Genomic DNA, 16,179 nt, shown 5'->3' on the forward strand with positions numbered 1-16,179 from the left:
ATCGCCGGGCCGCAGTAATCTGGGATCTCAGGAATTAATCTGAGCCGGGCCATAATTGCTGCCCTGTAATCTGCCTGAGAAATGTTTTTCGCTTGCCCTTCATTTACACCCACCAAAGAAAATATATTCAAATCTGCAGTTTTTGAATGAGAAGTGCAGAAGACTTCTCTAAACAGAGTAACTCTTTACACAGACAGTTTCTCTGCTGTTTGTCAAGAGAACACACACAACGCTGCATGCCTCCTGTGAATTATTGATCACTCTGTGACGGGAGCATCATTGTAAATGTTTGTTTCTGTCACTGTTCCTCATCCAGGCAATCCTCGAATCTCCAGAAAAGCAGCTAACACTAAACGAAATCTACAACTGGTTCACACGAATGTTTGCATATTTCAGGCGCAACGCGGCTACGTGGAAGGTAATTGTGCTCTTCCTCCTCACTTCTTTAAACCAGCACCAGAGGAGAAGGAGACATTGTGTTCATGTTGGGGAGAATTAAATGATAGCCAGTCCTAATGTCTTTATAAATGAACCTTTACCCAAGCGCATAACAGTGCTCCATTTTATTCTGTCCAAATGAACCACCCTTTAAACAAACAAAGTGAACCACATAGAAAAGCAGGGGGAGGAATATGTGCATTCTTGTTCAACAGAAAAGAGGGAAAGAGAGAGGGAGGGAAGAAAAAGGAAAGAAACAACTTCCCCGTAGTGTGTGGGGATGTTCTGGTGGTGGGTGGCATTAGTTTAACATGCTCTGCCAGTGAGTCCAGGCTGAGCCTCTCACACACACTGTAGAAGGGAACCAGGCCACAAACACACACACACACACACACACACACAACGCAGACAAAACAACACAATAACAAAAGACAGAATTGACTGGAGACAGAGAAAGTTAGTTTTGAATAAGGAAGACAGTGACTACGTTAACATGCACAACATATTCCGTTTCCCTTATTCACCATATGATGATGAATGAAGTTTTCCACTGGTGCGAACACAGCCTCCCTTTCTTTCCTTCATCCACCTTCTTAAAAAGAGCTTGCTGTTGCGATATTTGCGCCAAAAACCTGTTGGTATCTAAGTCTTTCACAATCTTTAAGCGGAGGTCTGTTCCTCCTTCTGACCAGATATGTGGGCTTTTCTCCTGGTCATACTTCTCTACTTTGTGTGCAAAGCACAGCTTTGTCGTAAACAGGCTGCGTGTCTGCGCTGAAAACCCCAAACGAGACTCATATTCCTGATGCGCTGTATACGTGTCCAAAGAATAATAACAGCATCTCCCACATGTCTTAATCTGGAAAATGTTACATTCTGAATAAAACCTCATTCAGAATATCCAAACGGAACAGCTGTTTACACGAACCGTATCAAATTATGAATATTGTCATTTTCAGAAAAAGAAATGGAATATTAATGTGCATGTAAATGTAGTCAGTGATCAAGCACTGAAAGCCTTTTTCTAAGACTTAGCTGATGACACACACACACACACACACACACACACACACACACACACACACACACACCGTACCAGCACCCTGCTCCACCCCCATCCTCCATCAGCTCTCACACTTACCGACAGCCCTCCCATAGGGGCGCGCTGTGTTACAACCACTGGATTCCACGACTCTCTCACACGTTCACACACATGCACTCAACACACACACATGCACTCAACACACACACATGCACTCAGCACAGCTCCTGCAATAACAGAAGGATGATATATGCAGCTCTAGTTTCCTGACAAAAAGACTTGGATTTAAGTTTTAATAACTATATTTGTCTCACATTGTAATTGGGAAATGAGCAGAACCTTTTCTAGTCAGTGAAAATATTCAGAATAATATATTCTGAATCTCACTGATCAGAAAAGGCACCTAAGAAAAAATGATGTCACTAACCGGAAACCATGGAAACCAATAAATATTGATGTGTTGTTTAAGTCATTTGAAACTTCGGGGGCCATTTGCTGCCAATAACATTTTGCTGTATTTATTGTTTTCATTCAGGTTTCATCCAGCACCTGTTCAAATATTTCTTCATTGATATGAGATTTCTTTCCCCCCTTGCAGACACTGTTTACTGATAGCAACCTTTTCTTTCTCTCCTTCTTACAACAACTGCAGAACGCAGTCCGGCATAATCTTAGTCTTCACAAGTGTTTTGTGCGAGTAGAAAACGTAAAAGGGGCTGTGTGGACAGTCGACGAAATAGAGTTCCAAAAGAGACGGCCTCAAAAGATCAGTGGGTAGGTTTGGCCTCTTTGAGCCTCGACCTAGCGTCTGTCTCAGCGCTTACTGATGGAAAGAGGCTGCTGCTCCATCTCATTGTCTGTTTGCCATAATGTCCAAAGTCCCTGCTTGCTTTGGCGTGCCCCCCCCCTTCCCCCTTCATGCTTTCAGAAGCCTTTTTGGTGAAGCCTCATAACCCACAATGGCTTATTTTCATTTTGATCCTCACCCTCTCCCCCCCTCCCTGTGTCTGTCTGTCTGTGTGCCCGTCTTCTGTCTGTCCTGTCGATCACTGCATCTGCATCTGGCTGCCCCCCCTCCCTCCCGGCTGGTTTGCTTTTCCCAGGGTGCCATTCGCACCAACCTTTCCCTGCATAAGTGCTTTGTGAGAGTAGAGGATGAGTTTGGGTCCTTTTGGACCGTTGATGATGACGAGTTTAAGCGTGGCCGCCACATACAGCGAGGCCGTCCGCGGAAATACGCCGCTGATGAGAACTTTGACGAGCTGCTCGTACAGTAAGCACTTCCGCCTGCCCCCTGCAAACTCCAGAGGCCCAGCCCCCGCCTGCATGCTCCCCCCCTCTCAGTGTTGCCATCATGCTTTTTGTGTGTTTAGCTTCATGCATCATGCTCTCACAAGATGTGCCTCCATCAGTTCATTCTTCTCAAAGTGTTAAAGATAGTAGTGTGGTATTGTCAAGTGATTGAACATCTTAGAATCGTAGCCACATTACTACACCAGTAAATGCATTTAGTTCTGATACAAAGTGCATTGATTTCTTTTTATGAAATAAGATACCGTAGCATGCTGAATGAGACACGAGTCTGTGGTTGTAATTAGATTGTTCTCTTTGCAGAAGTCCCGCCTTAGTGAAGAACATTCAGACCAGCTTGGGCTATGGTCCGACCCTCTCTGCTGCCTTCCAGGTAAACATGAAAAAGTGCCTCACCAGTGGTGGAAGGAGAAGTCGTTCTTTACTGAAGTAAAAGTAGTAAACGTCACAGCCTTACCTAGGTTGAAGTATGTAAGTCTTATCAGCTAAATAACTTTCAGTATGAATTGGATTTGTTCTGAAGTACAGTACACCACTGTGCCTCTCTCAGAACTTTAGAAGATGATAGATAGATACTAGATACCCCCCCCCCCCCCCTCTCGCCATTACAAATGTACATTTCAAATAAGACTTAAAAGAAAAGTAAAAGAGAAAAAGAAAAAGAAGAAGAAAAGTCTCCATCTCTATGTTTTTAAGGGGGTGTACTGGTGTGAAAAGAGTGATGGGTAACTGAGAAAGTGCTGACAAGCCTCTTCCGTTTCACATTTTAATGCTCCGGGCTTTGCTTTTCAGGCTTCAATGGCAGAAAACAACATACCTCTATACACTACTGCTTCCATTGGAAGTCCCACCCTCCACTCCCTGGCGAACGCCATCCGGGAGGAGATGAATGGAGCGATGGACCATGGAAACAGCAACGGCAGTGACAGCAGCCCGGGACGCTCGCCCCTGCTAGCTATGTGAGTGGCACAGCACGCCTTTTATCTCCACCACAGTCTGTGTAAGAAAAGAGGCAAAGACTTTCAGATGCTTACTCCACTGAGACAGAAAGTGACTTCAGTGGCCAACTAAATAATAAACTGGAATGACCTAACACATGGCATGAGATGAAAGAGAAACAATGAGGACAATAAATAAAGTTTGGAGGGATGATATTGGAGTGGTGTGTGTGGGGTCACGGCCGGAGCTGTGGCTGGCCTCCCGAGCAGAAAAAGGAAACTCCACCTTTTCCTAAAGGAAGAAAAGCCCCTGTGTTATTCTAACAGCGAGTTTATGAACTCTCCTTTATGTGTCCCGCCGTCCGTCTGAGTCCCGCCATAATTCCAATTTGTTAAAAATATTTACAAAATGCCAGAACGCAGAGTGACAGAGCCGTTGGCTGCGGCAGGGCGAAACACGAGCCGCAACAATTAAGTAAACACCTCCGAGCCGGCAAAAGAAAAAAGCAACACGAAAGCATAATTAGTCTGGAGAACATCATCCAAGGTTCTCATATAGGAAAGTTGCGGTCGGTCTGGAAACCGCAGCTCCCCGTTCACTTGTTGTATAGCAGTGTCTGCTAAGTTGTTTGAAGCCTAAAATAATACAGCACACGCTGCATCGTTTCCAGATGTGGGGGCAGACCACCGACTCAGGGATGGCCTCCTGAAATGTCTGAGCTTTGGGGGAAATTGTGCCTGAAAACAAAAAAGGTGCAGTAATGAGCTCCTGGCCAAATGGAGGAAAGTGCCATCTCTAATCACTGTGAACATAGCTCTGAGCGTGGCTGTGGAACAGGAAAGGCAGAGACAGGATGGGTGTGCTGGCCCTAAAGGCAGCCTGCTTCTCCCTCTGCCCCTCTGCTGCTATCTTTAGGCTGATGGAGCTCACAAACTCTTTCTCCATAATTATGTCTATAAGCTTTATGCAAGCACAAAATGAGTTAAATCTGTTTTCTTTTGCTTTTAAAGAACTTTCTTCTCTTATTAACAAAACATACCCGGTGGTTCATGCCTACACATTGAGCTCTAGATGTTACACAGTCAGTGGTGCAATGTAAGTGCATTTACTCAAGAACTGTGCTAAAGTACAAGCTACTTATATATATGAATATTTTACATTTATGCAACGTTATACTTATACTCCACTCCATCTTAGAGACAAATATTCTACTTTGTACTCCACTACATTTGTCTCTGGCAGCTTTAGTTACTTCTCAGATACACATTTCAATGTATCTAATAAAGTGAAGGATTCGTTGGATGCAGGTGTAATTGAATTGAATGTGTAAAGCTGAAAACATTTTAGAGATACTTGATACCTTTCTCACAGGACAGCGACAACGCTACAAATATATGACGATCTTTTAGAATAATGATGCATTGCTGCAGATTAAACAGCATATAAAGTATTAAAAATGAGCACAACCTTAAACATCTACAGCAGCAAAATGCAACACCGACCTTAATGCAGCTTTAAATATTAATCCAAAAACATCATGTCTACATTTTAAACATTTTACTGCAAGATGAATACTAAGTACTTTAAGTACATTTTGTTGATACATACTTTCACTTAATTAAGACTTTTACTTGTAGTGTACCACAGTGTGGTATTAGTACTTTTACTCCTCCCCCCGGCATACAGTAGCACCATCAGTGGACGTCTCCTCCTGCTCAGGGAATAAGCATGTGCTAGAAACTGCCATGATGCGTTGGCTCGCACAGCTCCAAACACAAGTTCATCCCCACTGTTCACCATATAGCAACATGTGTTTTCCACATGTGCTGCCGCTTGACAGGACGCAGCAAAGAAGTAACCAGAGCACTTCAGACGAGAATCAGGCATCCAGAGGAGGCTAATTATAAGCAAAGTGTAGAATCAGCATGCAGTTCAGTAGCATAATAATAACAATTTCATGTCTGCCCTGCAGCCACAGAGGCAGACCTGAGGCAACGGCACTTGTGGAGTTACTTTGATGTGAAAATGATAGAAAAGCTGACTTTACTTTTTCCCTCCTTTTTATAATTCACACAAAAATATGTCAGCTCGTTAGCATACGACACAACAGTTGCAAATCACACAAGACATCCCGGTGTGAATAAATCAAATGCTCGGCTTTGGTGATGAAGAATGTGCCAGTGTTCCCTTGTTGTTGTAGTAAATGAGCCCGGTGCCTCATCCTGACACCGCTCTACCTCCACTACACAGCCTGGCACCGCAGGTTAGAGCGGCAAGTCCCCTGCAGCTGCTCATAATGTTTTTTTTCTCCTTTCTGCCACAGCCAGGCCTCCTCTCCCCCCTCTGCTTTATTCCTGCTCTGTTTCAGTAATGAGAAATGTGGCAGATCTCATCTCTTTAGTGGCTCTTTTGCCCAGGCTGTGAGCTGGGGGGGCTCATGTTTTTGCCTTGTTTACAAGTGACAGCGTTATTATTCTCATAAGGGCTCTGTTTCTTATCGCAGTGTTATGGCGACTGCGCCGCCGCTGCTCTCCCAGCGCGCCTTTCCTGCCAGCGCTTTTCTTCCCTTTATTGACACTTGGTTGAAAATATGCATTAATTCTGGAGTTTAAAGCATGTACGGCAGTGTCTGGTCGCTGTGTTTGCTTGAAGTTGATTAATGATAGAAGCCGGCTCGGGGTCGTCCTCTGGAGACCCGCTTCGCAGGTTGTGCATGTTAACGAGCAGGAAGGGGAACACACAGCGCGCCGCTGATCCTCCGCCACCAGGAGGCTGACAACGGCAGCCCACTCGCTCCAGAGTCTATTCTCTCCTCTCCTCGTCTCACGTTGTTAATCTTCCTCATTTATCAATTCTAAGTGAATACCCTGTTGTCGGTTGCCATGAAAATAAAAGAAGCCTGCAGCTTTGCCGGTATTGGAATACCTCAAAAGAAAGCAGAAATGATCCTGAGCACCAGTGAGGCCCCCACTCACAGTCTCATTGAAGCCAGACGTTTGTTTTTGTTCCCTTGTTTCTTTCTTTATAAACAGAATCAGGTCTGTGGCATTTTGTGTGTGAAAGGTTATTAAAAGAAAAAAGGATTTAAGGATAGCAGAACTGGAGCCATATTTTTTCTCTCTCCTCCTCCAGGCATCACATCAGCGTTAAGGAGGAACCACTGGACCCCGAAGACCACGAAGGGCCCCTCTCCCTGGTAACGACCGCCAATCACAGTCCGGATTTCGATCACCACAGAGATTACGATGACGACCAGGGCCACGACGACATGCTGTAAGGCTAGCGGCGCCCCTCCCCCCCCACCCTCCCCGGGCCTCAGAGACAGAGGCAGTCTGGGTCATCTGGGAGACAGAAAGCGCTCCGCAGATAACAAACTGAAATGCACTCTCAGCTCTGAAATGTCTCCCAGTTCACTTTTTAGTGCCATTACAACACATACAAGAACACACACTCAAAAGTAACACAGCCCCACGTGAGGGATTCTTTTTTTTTCTTATTTACCTTTTGATTTAAGTAAAGCTTAAAAAGTGAAACTTCATTTCTACTCATGTGTGGGATGGACTCGTTTGGTACGGGGGCGACGCGTTCGCGGTCAGAGACCCTCGCCGCGCAGCCGGCATGGACTGCACTCAGCGGGCTGCAAGAGGGCCCCCCCTCCCCCGCTCTCTCTCCCTCCCTCTCTCACACACCTGACCACAAACTCAAAAGAGAGAGAGTGACTGACGTTTAATTTACACCGCGTGTGTGTGTGTGTGAACGAGGCGAGCGCGGACTTCTGTTCATTGTCACTGCCTTCAACACTTCTCATTGCTTTGATTCCATCTCGGGTGGGACGTGTGTTGTTTTTATTTGGGTGTATTTTTATGTCGGGGGGGGGGGGGGGGGGTGAGATGTTATAAATATCAACATAATGTGTCTTTTCCATTCAATGCTGTTATTGCTGTTGCATCTTTCTTTTTCTTTTTGTACTTGTTTGAACTGATCAGACCTCATGCCCATGCTGTGGAGATTCTCTGTGGTCAGCACTTGATGATGAATGTTTATGATTTCCTTTCATGTTGTTCTTTTAAAAACACACATGAAGCAGAATGTCGCATACCAGGCAGAATTTTTCTGTCATTTATTCCACGATCTTCAAAAAAAAAAAGAAAGTCACCACTCTGACGTGTAGCCCGCCCCTCACCCGCTCCCCCCACCCACTCATGAAGTCCACCGGCAATGCACTACTCATAATGAAGGCTCTCTCCACGCATCAATGAAGTTTAATTTGAGATGCGAATGAATGACAGAGAAATCATGCAGGTTATGATTTATCCTTATGAAATTACACTTTAAAGCAGCCCCTCACGGCAGAGCATGTTTGAGCCCCCATTCCTGATCACTTACAGGCTCCGGGTTTCTTTTAAAAGCAGAATGGAAATGTCAGGTGTGCGCCGGAGAGATAATGATTTAGACCAACTAATTGTGATTCCTGAACACAACTTGCCATTGTTAATCAGACGTGTCTGCTTTCTCCACGCTATAATTTCTTTCAGCGCTTGATGATAAACGTGCATTCCCTGTAGTTCTATTTGTATCACGCGCATGACCAGTTTTAAGTTTTAGTGAGTGTTAAAAAGAATTGCACACTGGATGAAATGCTCATTTTCTCTTCATGAAAGGGTAGAAATCCCAAGACTTGCAATAAGACCGAAACATTGCACATTCCAGCATTGTGACATCACAAAGGGCCCAAACATACAGTACATGCCATTTAGAGAATGTGGATACCTCGATGTTCAATGTCACCCAAAAAGCCAATAGTTGTAGTCCACAGCATTGAAGCGAGACGAGTCCACATTGTGATGCAGCAACAACAGATCTGGCGGGAGGGTAGGGAGTTAAATTTTTACAGAGATGAATTTCCAGACTGCAATCAACCACTTGTTATTTATTATTAGTAGTAGAATTATTTCATGTTTTATTTTGCTTTTTTATTTTATTTTTAGTTGTTGTGTTTTAATATCTTGTTCTGTGACTACCAAAGATAAACTACAAAGTGTGTGTTCCATGCAATATCAGATAAGGCCAAATATCTCTCCTCCATTCTCTCCCACCGGCCGATGAAGCCGCTGCGATGGAATCGAGGCGATGCTTCTCAAACTGGTGTTTTCATTTGTTTTATTTAAAAAGCCAAAGGGGGACGGCTGCAGTAATGTTTGCAGTGACCAAAACTGAGCGGGAGGCGGGAGACTACACCATGACCAAATTAGGGAAACTTTTTGTCTTTGGGCCAGTGAGTGGAAAAGGGAGCTTTTTGGTCAGGAGCAGATTTGAACATAAAGGGTATGTAGATTAGGTCGATGAGGAAAAATATACTGGTAAATGGAAAAAGCTTTGCAGAGAACAATGTGAAACGGATTCTATACTTCAACTGGACCACACAATGATTCAATGTTTCTCTTTCTTTTCTTCATTTGTATCCTTTGAAATGATTGTAAGCCACTTTTTAGGGTTTTTTAGCGTCTTTTTGGCAAGACTTTATGATTGTGTTTCGTTTCTGTCAACTTATTACTTTTTATATTAAAAAAAACAAACACTCCTGTCAACTAATAAGCTGGGTACAAGGTACTTTATGGCAGTTATTGTTATTATATATTTTTTTTTAGTTCATCGCTCATTAAGTAAAAAAGGAAAAGGGCAATCTGTGGTTTCCAGAAGTTGTATTTAATATCCAGGCAGCTGTGGGATGGGTCAGTTGCAGTCCGGCTCGGATCGTGAGAACAGGGCCGAGCTCATCCACAAACCCCCCAGTTCATCTGGCTGCTTTGTTTGGTATTGAAAAAGGAGGGAAAGCGCTGGTAGATTACAACGTTCTCAGCATGTGTAGCTTGACATTACTAAAGATAACAGCATGAGAAAACCGTTTGTACGCATACCTCAGTTCAAACCTATAGGGAATGATTCAATTAAATGAGGAAAAAAAATAAACATTTCACTCAGTTGCACTTAGTTGTATGTCTCGCATGTGTAGTCTGATACTGTAGAGAGAAAACTACAAAAAAAAAATGAAATTAGAGCTTGTTTATCTTAAAGGTTTCATCTTTTCTTCTTTTTTTTTGCCAAACCAATCCAAACCTCAGGCCTTTTGTTCATGGAAACATCACCCAGCTGTGTGTGGCACCATTCACCCTGTCACCGTCTGTCTTCCGATGTACTGATGGGTTGTTTTAAGGGCGTTCCAATATTAGGTTGTACATACATGTGGGTATAGCCTTTTGTCTTTTCCTCTCTTGTCTTTTTTTTTTTTAAGATCAAAAAATACATTTGTATTATGATGTTTGCTTTATCGCGACTGCTTTGTATTAACTATGAAATAGCTATGAGAAAAAACTGCTGTATGTATTGGAATAGCAAACTGTGCTGCAAATGTATTTTACTTAGTAATCCTTGCTTTAAAAAAGAAAAAGAAGAAAAAAAAAATCATCCACGCAGACATCTGGGTGAGCTGGGCAGGGGCAGGCCGGGGGGGAGATTATCCCCCATTTTGGATTTTAAACTGTAATATAGAAAAACAGACTTTTCTCTGTTATCATTGACCTAAGCATTTTGTACAGATTTTTTCCCTCTTTGTGTTAAGCTGTTTTTTGATACTTCCTTTTGATGGTCCAACCACTGCCTTCTGTGGCTGTATGTTAAAGATTACTGCTCTGAGAAAAGGGCACACAGGTATATTTCCTCTACAAGACGGAGATATCTTGCATGACTAATCCCAGGGTCACAGAGATGGGGGCGGGGTGGGAAATATGTTTTAAGTGGTCAGTAATAATATAAGGGTGTATCAATCTAATGATATTTTATATGAAATGAATAGGAAAAAGAAAAAAAAATATGCAGTGCCAAGATGTAAAGAATATTGTTAAATGCTGTTTTGTTTTTGTTTTTTTGAAAAGTTAATTTCGCTCACGCATCAAAGATGTGTCCTTCTCATCCATGTCATGTAGGTAAAACACATTTTGTTTGGCATCAAGATATTTATATTTTTATCTCAAGGGTCATTGTAAATGAGTCAAACCAAGCACAGCGGGCAGGTCAAAGGTGAGACGCTGCTGGAGACTAACGTCCTGCAAACTGCAGCCGTGTGGCATCACATCCCCGACATCCCACGCTGGCACCCGAGCTAAAAAAAAACCGCCATTGTTTCATCTTTCACCAACCATCCAGCCCGCTGTCATTCCGTCCCCCTCTTTCTGCCTCTCTCACACCACACTTTGGTTTTCTCCAGATGGAGGGGGAGGGAGGGAGAGAGGAGGAGAGGGGGGGGGGGGGGCAGCCCAGGAGCTGTCACGGTGCTCTCATCCTGCAGCAGCTTTTCTATTTCTTTCTTTCTTTTTTCTTTGAAGATGTACTCTGTAGTTTCTTTTTCCTGTTTTTTCTTTTTTTTTATAGAGAAATATTATTGCTCATCACTTCCATCAGTCTGTAACCTCCTCATCATTCCTCGTCTGTGTGATGCAGACCACTCTGTTGTAGTCAGTGGCGATTACTGACGTGAGCATTCTAAACATGCAATAAAATGCTGGTTGTTCAGACGGTGTGCTCCGAGCGTCTCTTTGTGTCTGTGCAGTGTGCAGCTTCTTACTGTATCACTTTATTCAACTGTTGTGCAGAAGGCAGAATAAAGACGTCATCTTACCTACATTTACTCTTCATTTTGATTTGCACATTTACAGAAGAGGATTAGGGCAACGTGAACAATGTATTTGATCTTCCAGTTTAAAGTCAGAATTTCTTATTTTATTTTTTTAATGTATGTGATCTTACTTTAAACTCAGATTTCTGACTTTAATTTTAGAATTCTGACTTGGTACCAAAATACATTTTTCCAATCTGTCACTAATCCTCTTCCGTACACATGAAAAATGCACTTTTTGAAGCAGTTATAATGCAAGCACAGGCTTTGTGTTGAGCTGCAAGCTGCTGTAAAGTCAATCAATGCATCAGAAGTTAAGATAATACATCTCTGACTGACACCAACTCATATTAGCAGATATATCATCATGTTAGCAGTAACGGAGCATGAATAAGATCCTGTTTTTCCATCAGTTGGGCCTGCAGTTTCACACGGACCTGTTTTTGTCATCTGCAGCAGGACTCTCATCTCAGCCTCAACATTAAATTATATCGTAATTAAAAAGAGACAGTTATACTGTCTTTTCCTAACAGCAATTTAGGTAACTGCATTTGATAAGCTATAAATTGTGCCAGCATTAAAATTCCAGAAATAATAGCGATATGGATTTGGTGACGGGAGCTAATGCTGATGACCAGGACTTGCATTTTTACGACAGAGGCACAGGTCATGTTGGCCACTAAACAGGAGACAGAGATCAAGTCTAAGCACTTTTAATCTTGTGAAACAAGCAATTACAAATAGTTGCATTGATTTGTTAAAAAGCTTTAGGTGACATAAATCGTTTCTTGCTTAGCTTATTGCTGGAAAACATAAATGTCAAGTGTATTATTAATTAAGGCCTTTGAAAGACAAGATTTAATGGAAACGATATAAAATCACAAGCAATCTTTCTGTAGGCAATATTTCACTGGACGCTCAGGACTGGTGTATATCAGTGTTGTTGTCATGACACTGATCACAAACTGGATCAGATAACATAAAGTTGGAGCGAACACGCAGTAATGGAAGGTGTTTGTGTTCAAAAGTCACCCCGAGCAGAAGCATTCACATAAATTAACTGCACAGTAACTTACAGAGAGGCATTAACATATGATATTATTACAGACCATAAAGGTGGATGAAATATTATGAGAACAGTGAGTCTCTGTGGATTTATTGGTGCAGTGACATGATCAGCCAATACTGGCCTTCTACACATAAATCTCCGTCTCCTTGCAGACCTTTGACAACACAGCAGAGGAACTTTTACAAAACTTGATGTTTTGGTGTAATTCCTTATCATTGCTACTACGGTGGCCCTGAGAGCTCAACACAAGCCAATTAACAAAAACATCTTTGACAACACATAGCTGCAAACAGAAAATAAAACCAAACACAGAAATGTGCTGGAAGTGGCATCTAATGACATCAAGAAACTGTTTCCAGGGGACACTAAAAAGTGATGCACACGGCTGGGACACGCTTGCTGTTGCCAAGTTTTGGCTCATCTGCCATCTGTTACTGACCGACTAGTTATTAGTTAGCCAAGTCAAGTTTATTTTAACATTATGATCGTATGATTCAGATAATAATATCTGCGGTTAACCCAGCGTTAGCCTTTTGCTTATTATCAGCCTGCCAATTCAAATAATCTGTGTAATCGTTGTAATCGTGAAGCGGAGCGCTGTGTGTATATTGTCAAATTAATTGATTTGAACATTGTGTTAGCTGGCTATAGTTACTTTCACAATTGTCTCTAAAGTAATGTTCAAAGATGAAAATAAACAGCAGTTCAAACAATCAAATTTTCTTTGCCAAATATATCACAAATATGTTATTTGTGATATATTTGGCAAAGAAAATGGTCCAAACTTTGATCTGCTAAGTCAACATTTTGAGTTCTTATCTTATTATTTTGAATATATCATAATTGTAACCCACCATGGCTATTTCCTGTTGTTACCTTGCATAACGTTTCATGTATTCTTTTTTATTACTGGCAGCAATGGGCTTCCGTACCTCCCAGAGGTTTTGAGTCGGGCACATTAAAGCTGTGAGCGCCACAAATTAAACTTCCATCCACCTTAATGGTACTGAAGTGAGATATCTTAAACACCTGGGCAGATAAAACCCAAACTATCCGGCCTATAACCACTTGAGCTAAGTGTGAACTGACCCTATTACAGTGCACTGTTCATGTTCCTCATCCATCACAAACATTGCTATTTAACCTGTTCAAGTGATGCTCTCTTCTCTTCTTCTTCTCGTGCTCTACAGACGGATCACCAGTCATGTTATTTAGCTCCGTTAGATTGCAAAAACAAACACGGATGGCCGCTGTTCACTTTATTCTAATTGAAGTGTGGCACAGCCTCATCCATTCACACAAGAGCTTCAGTCAAATAGTCAAAGCTGGCAAACTCCCAACATTGCAGTGAGGCAATTAGCCGTCCTGCAGTGTTTGTTATTCATGGTTTGATGTAAAAATGTGTTTATTAAGATGGGCTGCAGGCCCTGGTGTGCAATAGACCTGCTTGTAATTAGATTCCAATTATTTGTCTGTTTCTGATATTGTAAACTGGCACTTACCACATCAGTTAAATTGACACACTGCACTGCTTGGTTTACTCGGTAATTAAAACGTGTTCTGTTAATTAGATGATGACCACTTTATTCCAGGCCTCTTGTGTTTGGGCTCCTCGGCGGCTCGCTGTTTGGATCATGAGTTGCCAGACGCTTCCCTAATCAGCCCTTGTTTTGTTTCAATTACCACCTGCTGTTCAAAAGGCATGCCTCGCTGCCCCCACCTCTACACACTCACACACACACACACACTCACGCACACACACACACGCACACACAAACACACATGCACACATACACACATGCACACATACACAACAATAACTCGAGGTCTGCTTTACTACCAGCTCAAGCTCCAACAAAACAATCTATAATTCACAGCTGGGCCTGCTTTCTTCTTTATTAGAAGGCACAGCTAGGTTTCTAAGAGAGTCCAAGCAATTAAAAAGGGAACTAAAGGAAGATGAAAGTATAAAGGTACTTATTACATCAGTTAGCAGGCCCCGTGTGAGTAGCCAATGGTAATTATGCTTGTTGAGTAAACAGCTGAGATGCTCAGATGTCTCCTTCTCTTGGTAACGGAGGATAAAGGATGAGCTCCATGTTGGATCCGCTGATGAGTTCAGTAACGGACGATGACTAACAATATACTACAGGTGCTGATGGGAACTAAATGATTCCCTTGCTCATGTTGTTATAGCAACTCAAAACCACAAATGTATTCTGCTCTTCTCTGAAATCAGGTTCAGTTTAATATTTGGCTGTCAGGACCACTTTAGTGAAGTTTAACGTCAAAAATACATTTTATTCCTGACGTGAGCTTATCAGCAGTTTAATGCATCGCCTTCAGGACTTACAGTCTGTGTTGAGGCCAAGTCCAGACTGAATACCAGAGCGTTCTCACTCCCATCTCGTCAGATACACGGCAGCTTGGTCATTGGGCCTGAGCTTCGATCTATGATGCTTGACGTGCGTAACTAGCGTAGCGTCAGTTGCCCACGTGCAGGATGGCCGCGGTAATTCTGAAGGTAATATCGGAGTAACTTAGGTGACGCAGTATAAAGAGCGACAAAGTCCACATTAGGAGGTTGGGGTGGATTGGTTTGTGTCCCGTGTGAAACCAACTTATTGTGTGTGAAACTGACCTATTTACGTATGTAACGTACTTAACTTACGTGACGTAACAAATGTACTTATTTATACCCAAACCATGATATTTTCCTAAAACTTAAGGCCCTGTCACACATATCCGTATGGCAGAAACGTATGCTGGTGTATATGAAGATGTGTCCAAATACGTCTAACTTTTCATCGGATCGGAACATTTACAGATACGCATGTCTAACCTGTTGATAGCGCATCACTTCCTAATACAAAATGTATCAGACGAATACCCAACGAATGCATAAGATATACAAAAATATGGCGTATACAAAATATCGGCAACACGCTGGTTTACCTAGATATAAGATAAGGTATAAGTAGTATTCATTAAGAGCTCACTGTGTTACGCTGGGGTGCGTTGTTGAACGCTGATGTTTTGAGCATGTTCAAAATTACCGACCAGCTGAAATAATGGGGCCTTGTAAAAAATGTACATCTTTAGTATGAAGCGATGAGTTTTGGGTTCAGGGCCACAAACGACATTGAGTGCTGGGATTTGTTGACAAAATATAAAGATTTGGCAGCTTTATCTTTTAAGGAGTTTTGTAAGGAGAGATGTAGATAAGGGATTCTGTGCACTACCTGACACGCGGCATCGGAGATGTTGTTTAGATTTGATTGGTTCTGGAATAAAAGGAAACCTCAGATCAAAAATATTACAATTGTTTTATATTTTAAGGTGAAAATTGAAAAAGGCTTGAGTCTTGGTTGGCTGCCATGTCACCATTAGTATATGATAGTGCATCATCACTTTGAACCTGACCGGAGGAGCAGGTGTGGAGAGCGCCGGGTCGCTGTAAACAAAGTGACTTCCATAGCCGACCGTCTGACCTGCACTCTTCGTGGCAGCATCCTGCAATACTGTACGAATTGTTTTGTCTGAATAATTGAAGAGATGCAAAACAACATGAATAATTGCGTCTCGCTCTCGCACTTTGTGTCATAGTGAATTAACAGAGAAGTGGCTGCTGCTGGGACCGTTTCTAAAAGAGATGATAGATTTCTGATCAGGTGAGGAGAAGAGCGTGCTACCAAAACACGGTACTGA

The 16,179-nt window shown here is 42.4% G+C and overlaps 1 protein-coding gene across 4 annotated transcripts in view; it reads left to right on the forward strand.

Moving 5' to 3' along the window:
- The window catches only part of LOC115008655 (forkhead box protein P1-B-like), a 155,825-nt gene extending 148,246 nt beyond the window's left edge, over window positions 1–7,579 (forward strand). For 2 of the 4 annotated variants that reach the window (XM_029432377.1, XM_029432379.1), the window contains 5 exons: window positions 317–418; window positions 2,133–2,254; window positions 3,095–3,164; window positions 3,584–3,750; window positions 6,863–7,007. In XM_029432377.1, the coding sequence (XP_029288237.1) occupies window positions 317–418; window positions 2,133–2,254; window positions 3,095–3,164; window positions 3,584–3,750; window positions 6,863–7,007 (606 nt within the window). Of the gene's footprint in view, window positions 1–316; window positions 419–2,132; window positions 2,255–2,583; window positions 2,754–3,094; window positions 3,165–3,583; window positions 3,751–6,862 lie in introns of all 4 variants that reach the window. The other 2 variants (XM_029432380.1, XM_029432378.1) reach the window with 2 other exon arrangements.
- Window positions 7,580–16,179: the final 8,600 nt, after the last annotated feature.

Source organism: Cottoperca gobio, chromosome 5 (genome assembly GCF_900634415.1).
Source record: "Cottoperca gobio chromosome 5, fCotGob3.1, whole genome shotgun sequence".
Lineage (NCBI taxonomy): Eukaryota > Metazoa > Chordata > Actinopteri > Perciformes > Bovichtidae > Cottoperca > Cottoperca gobio.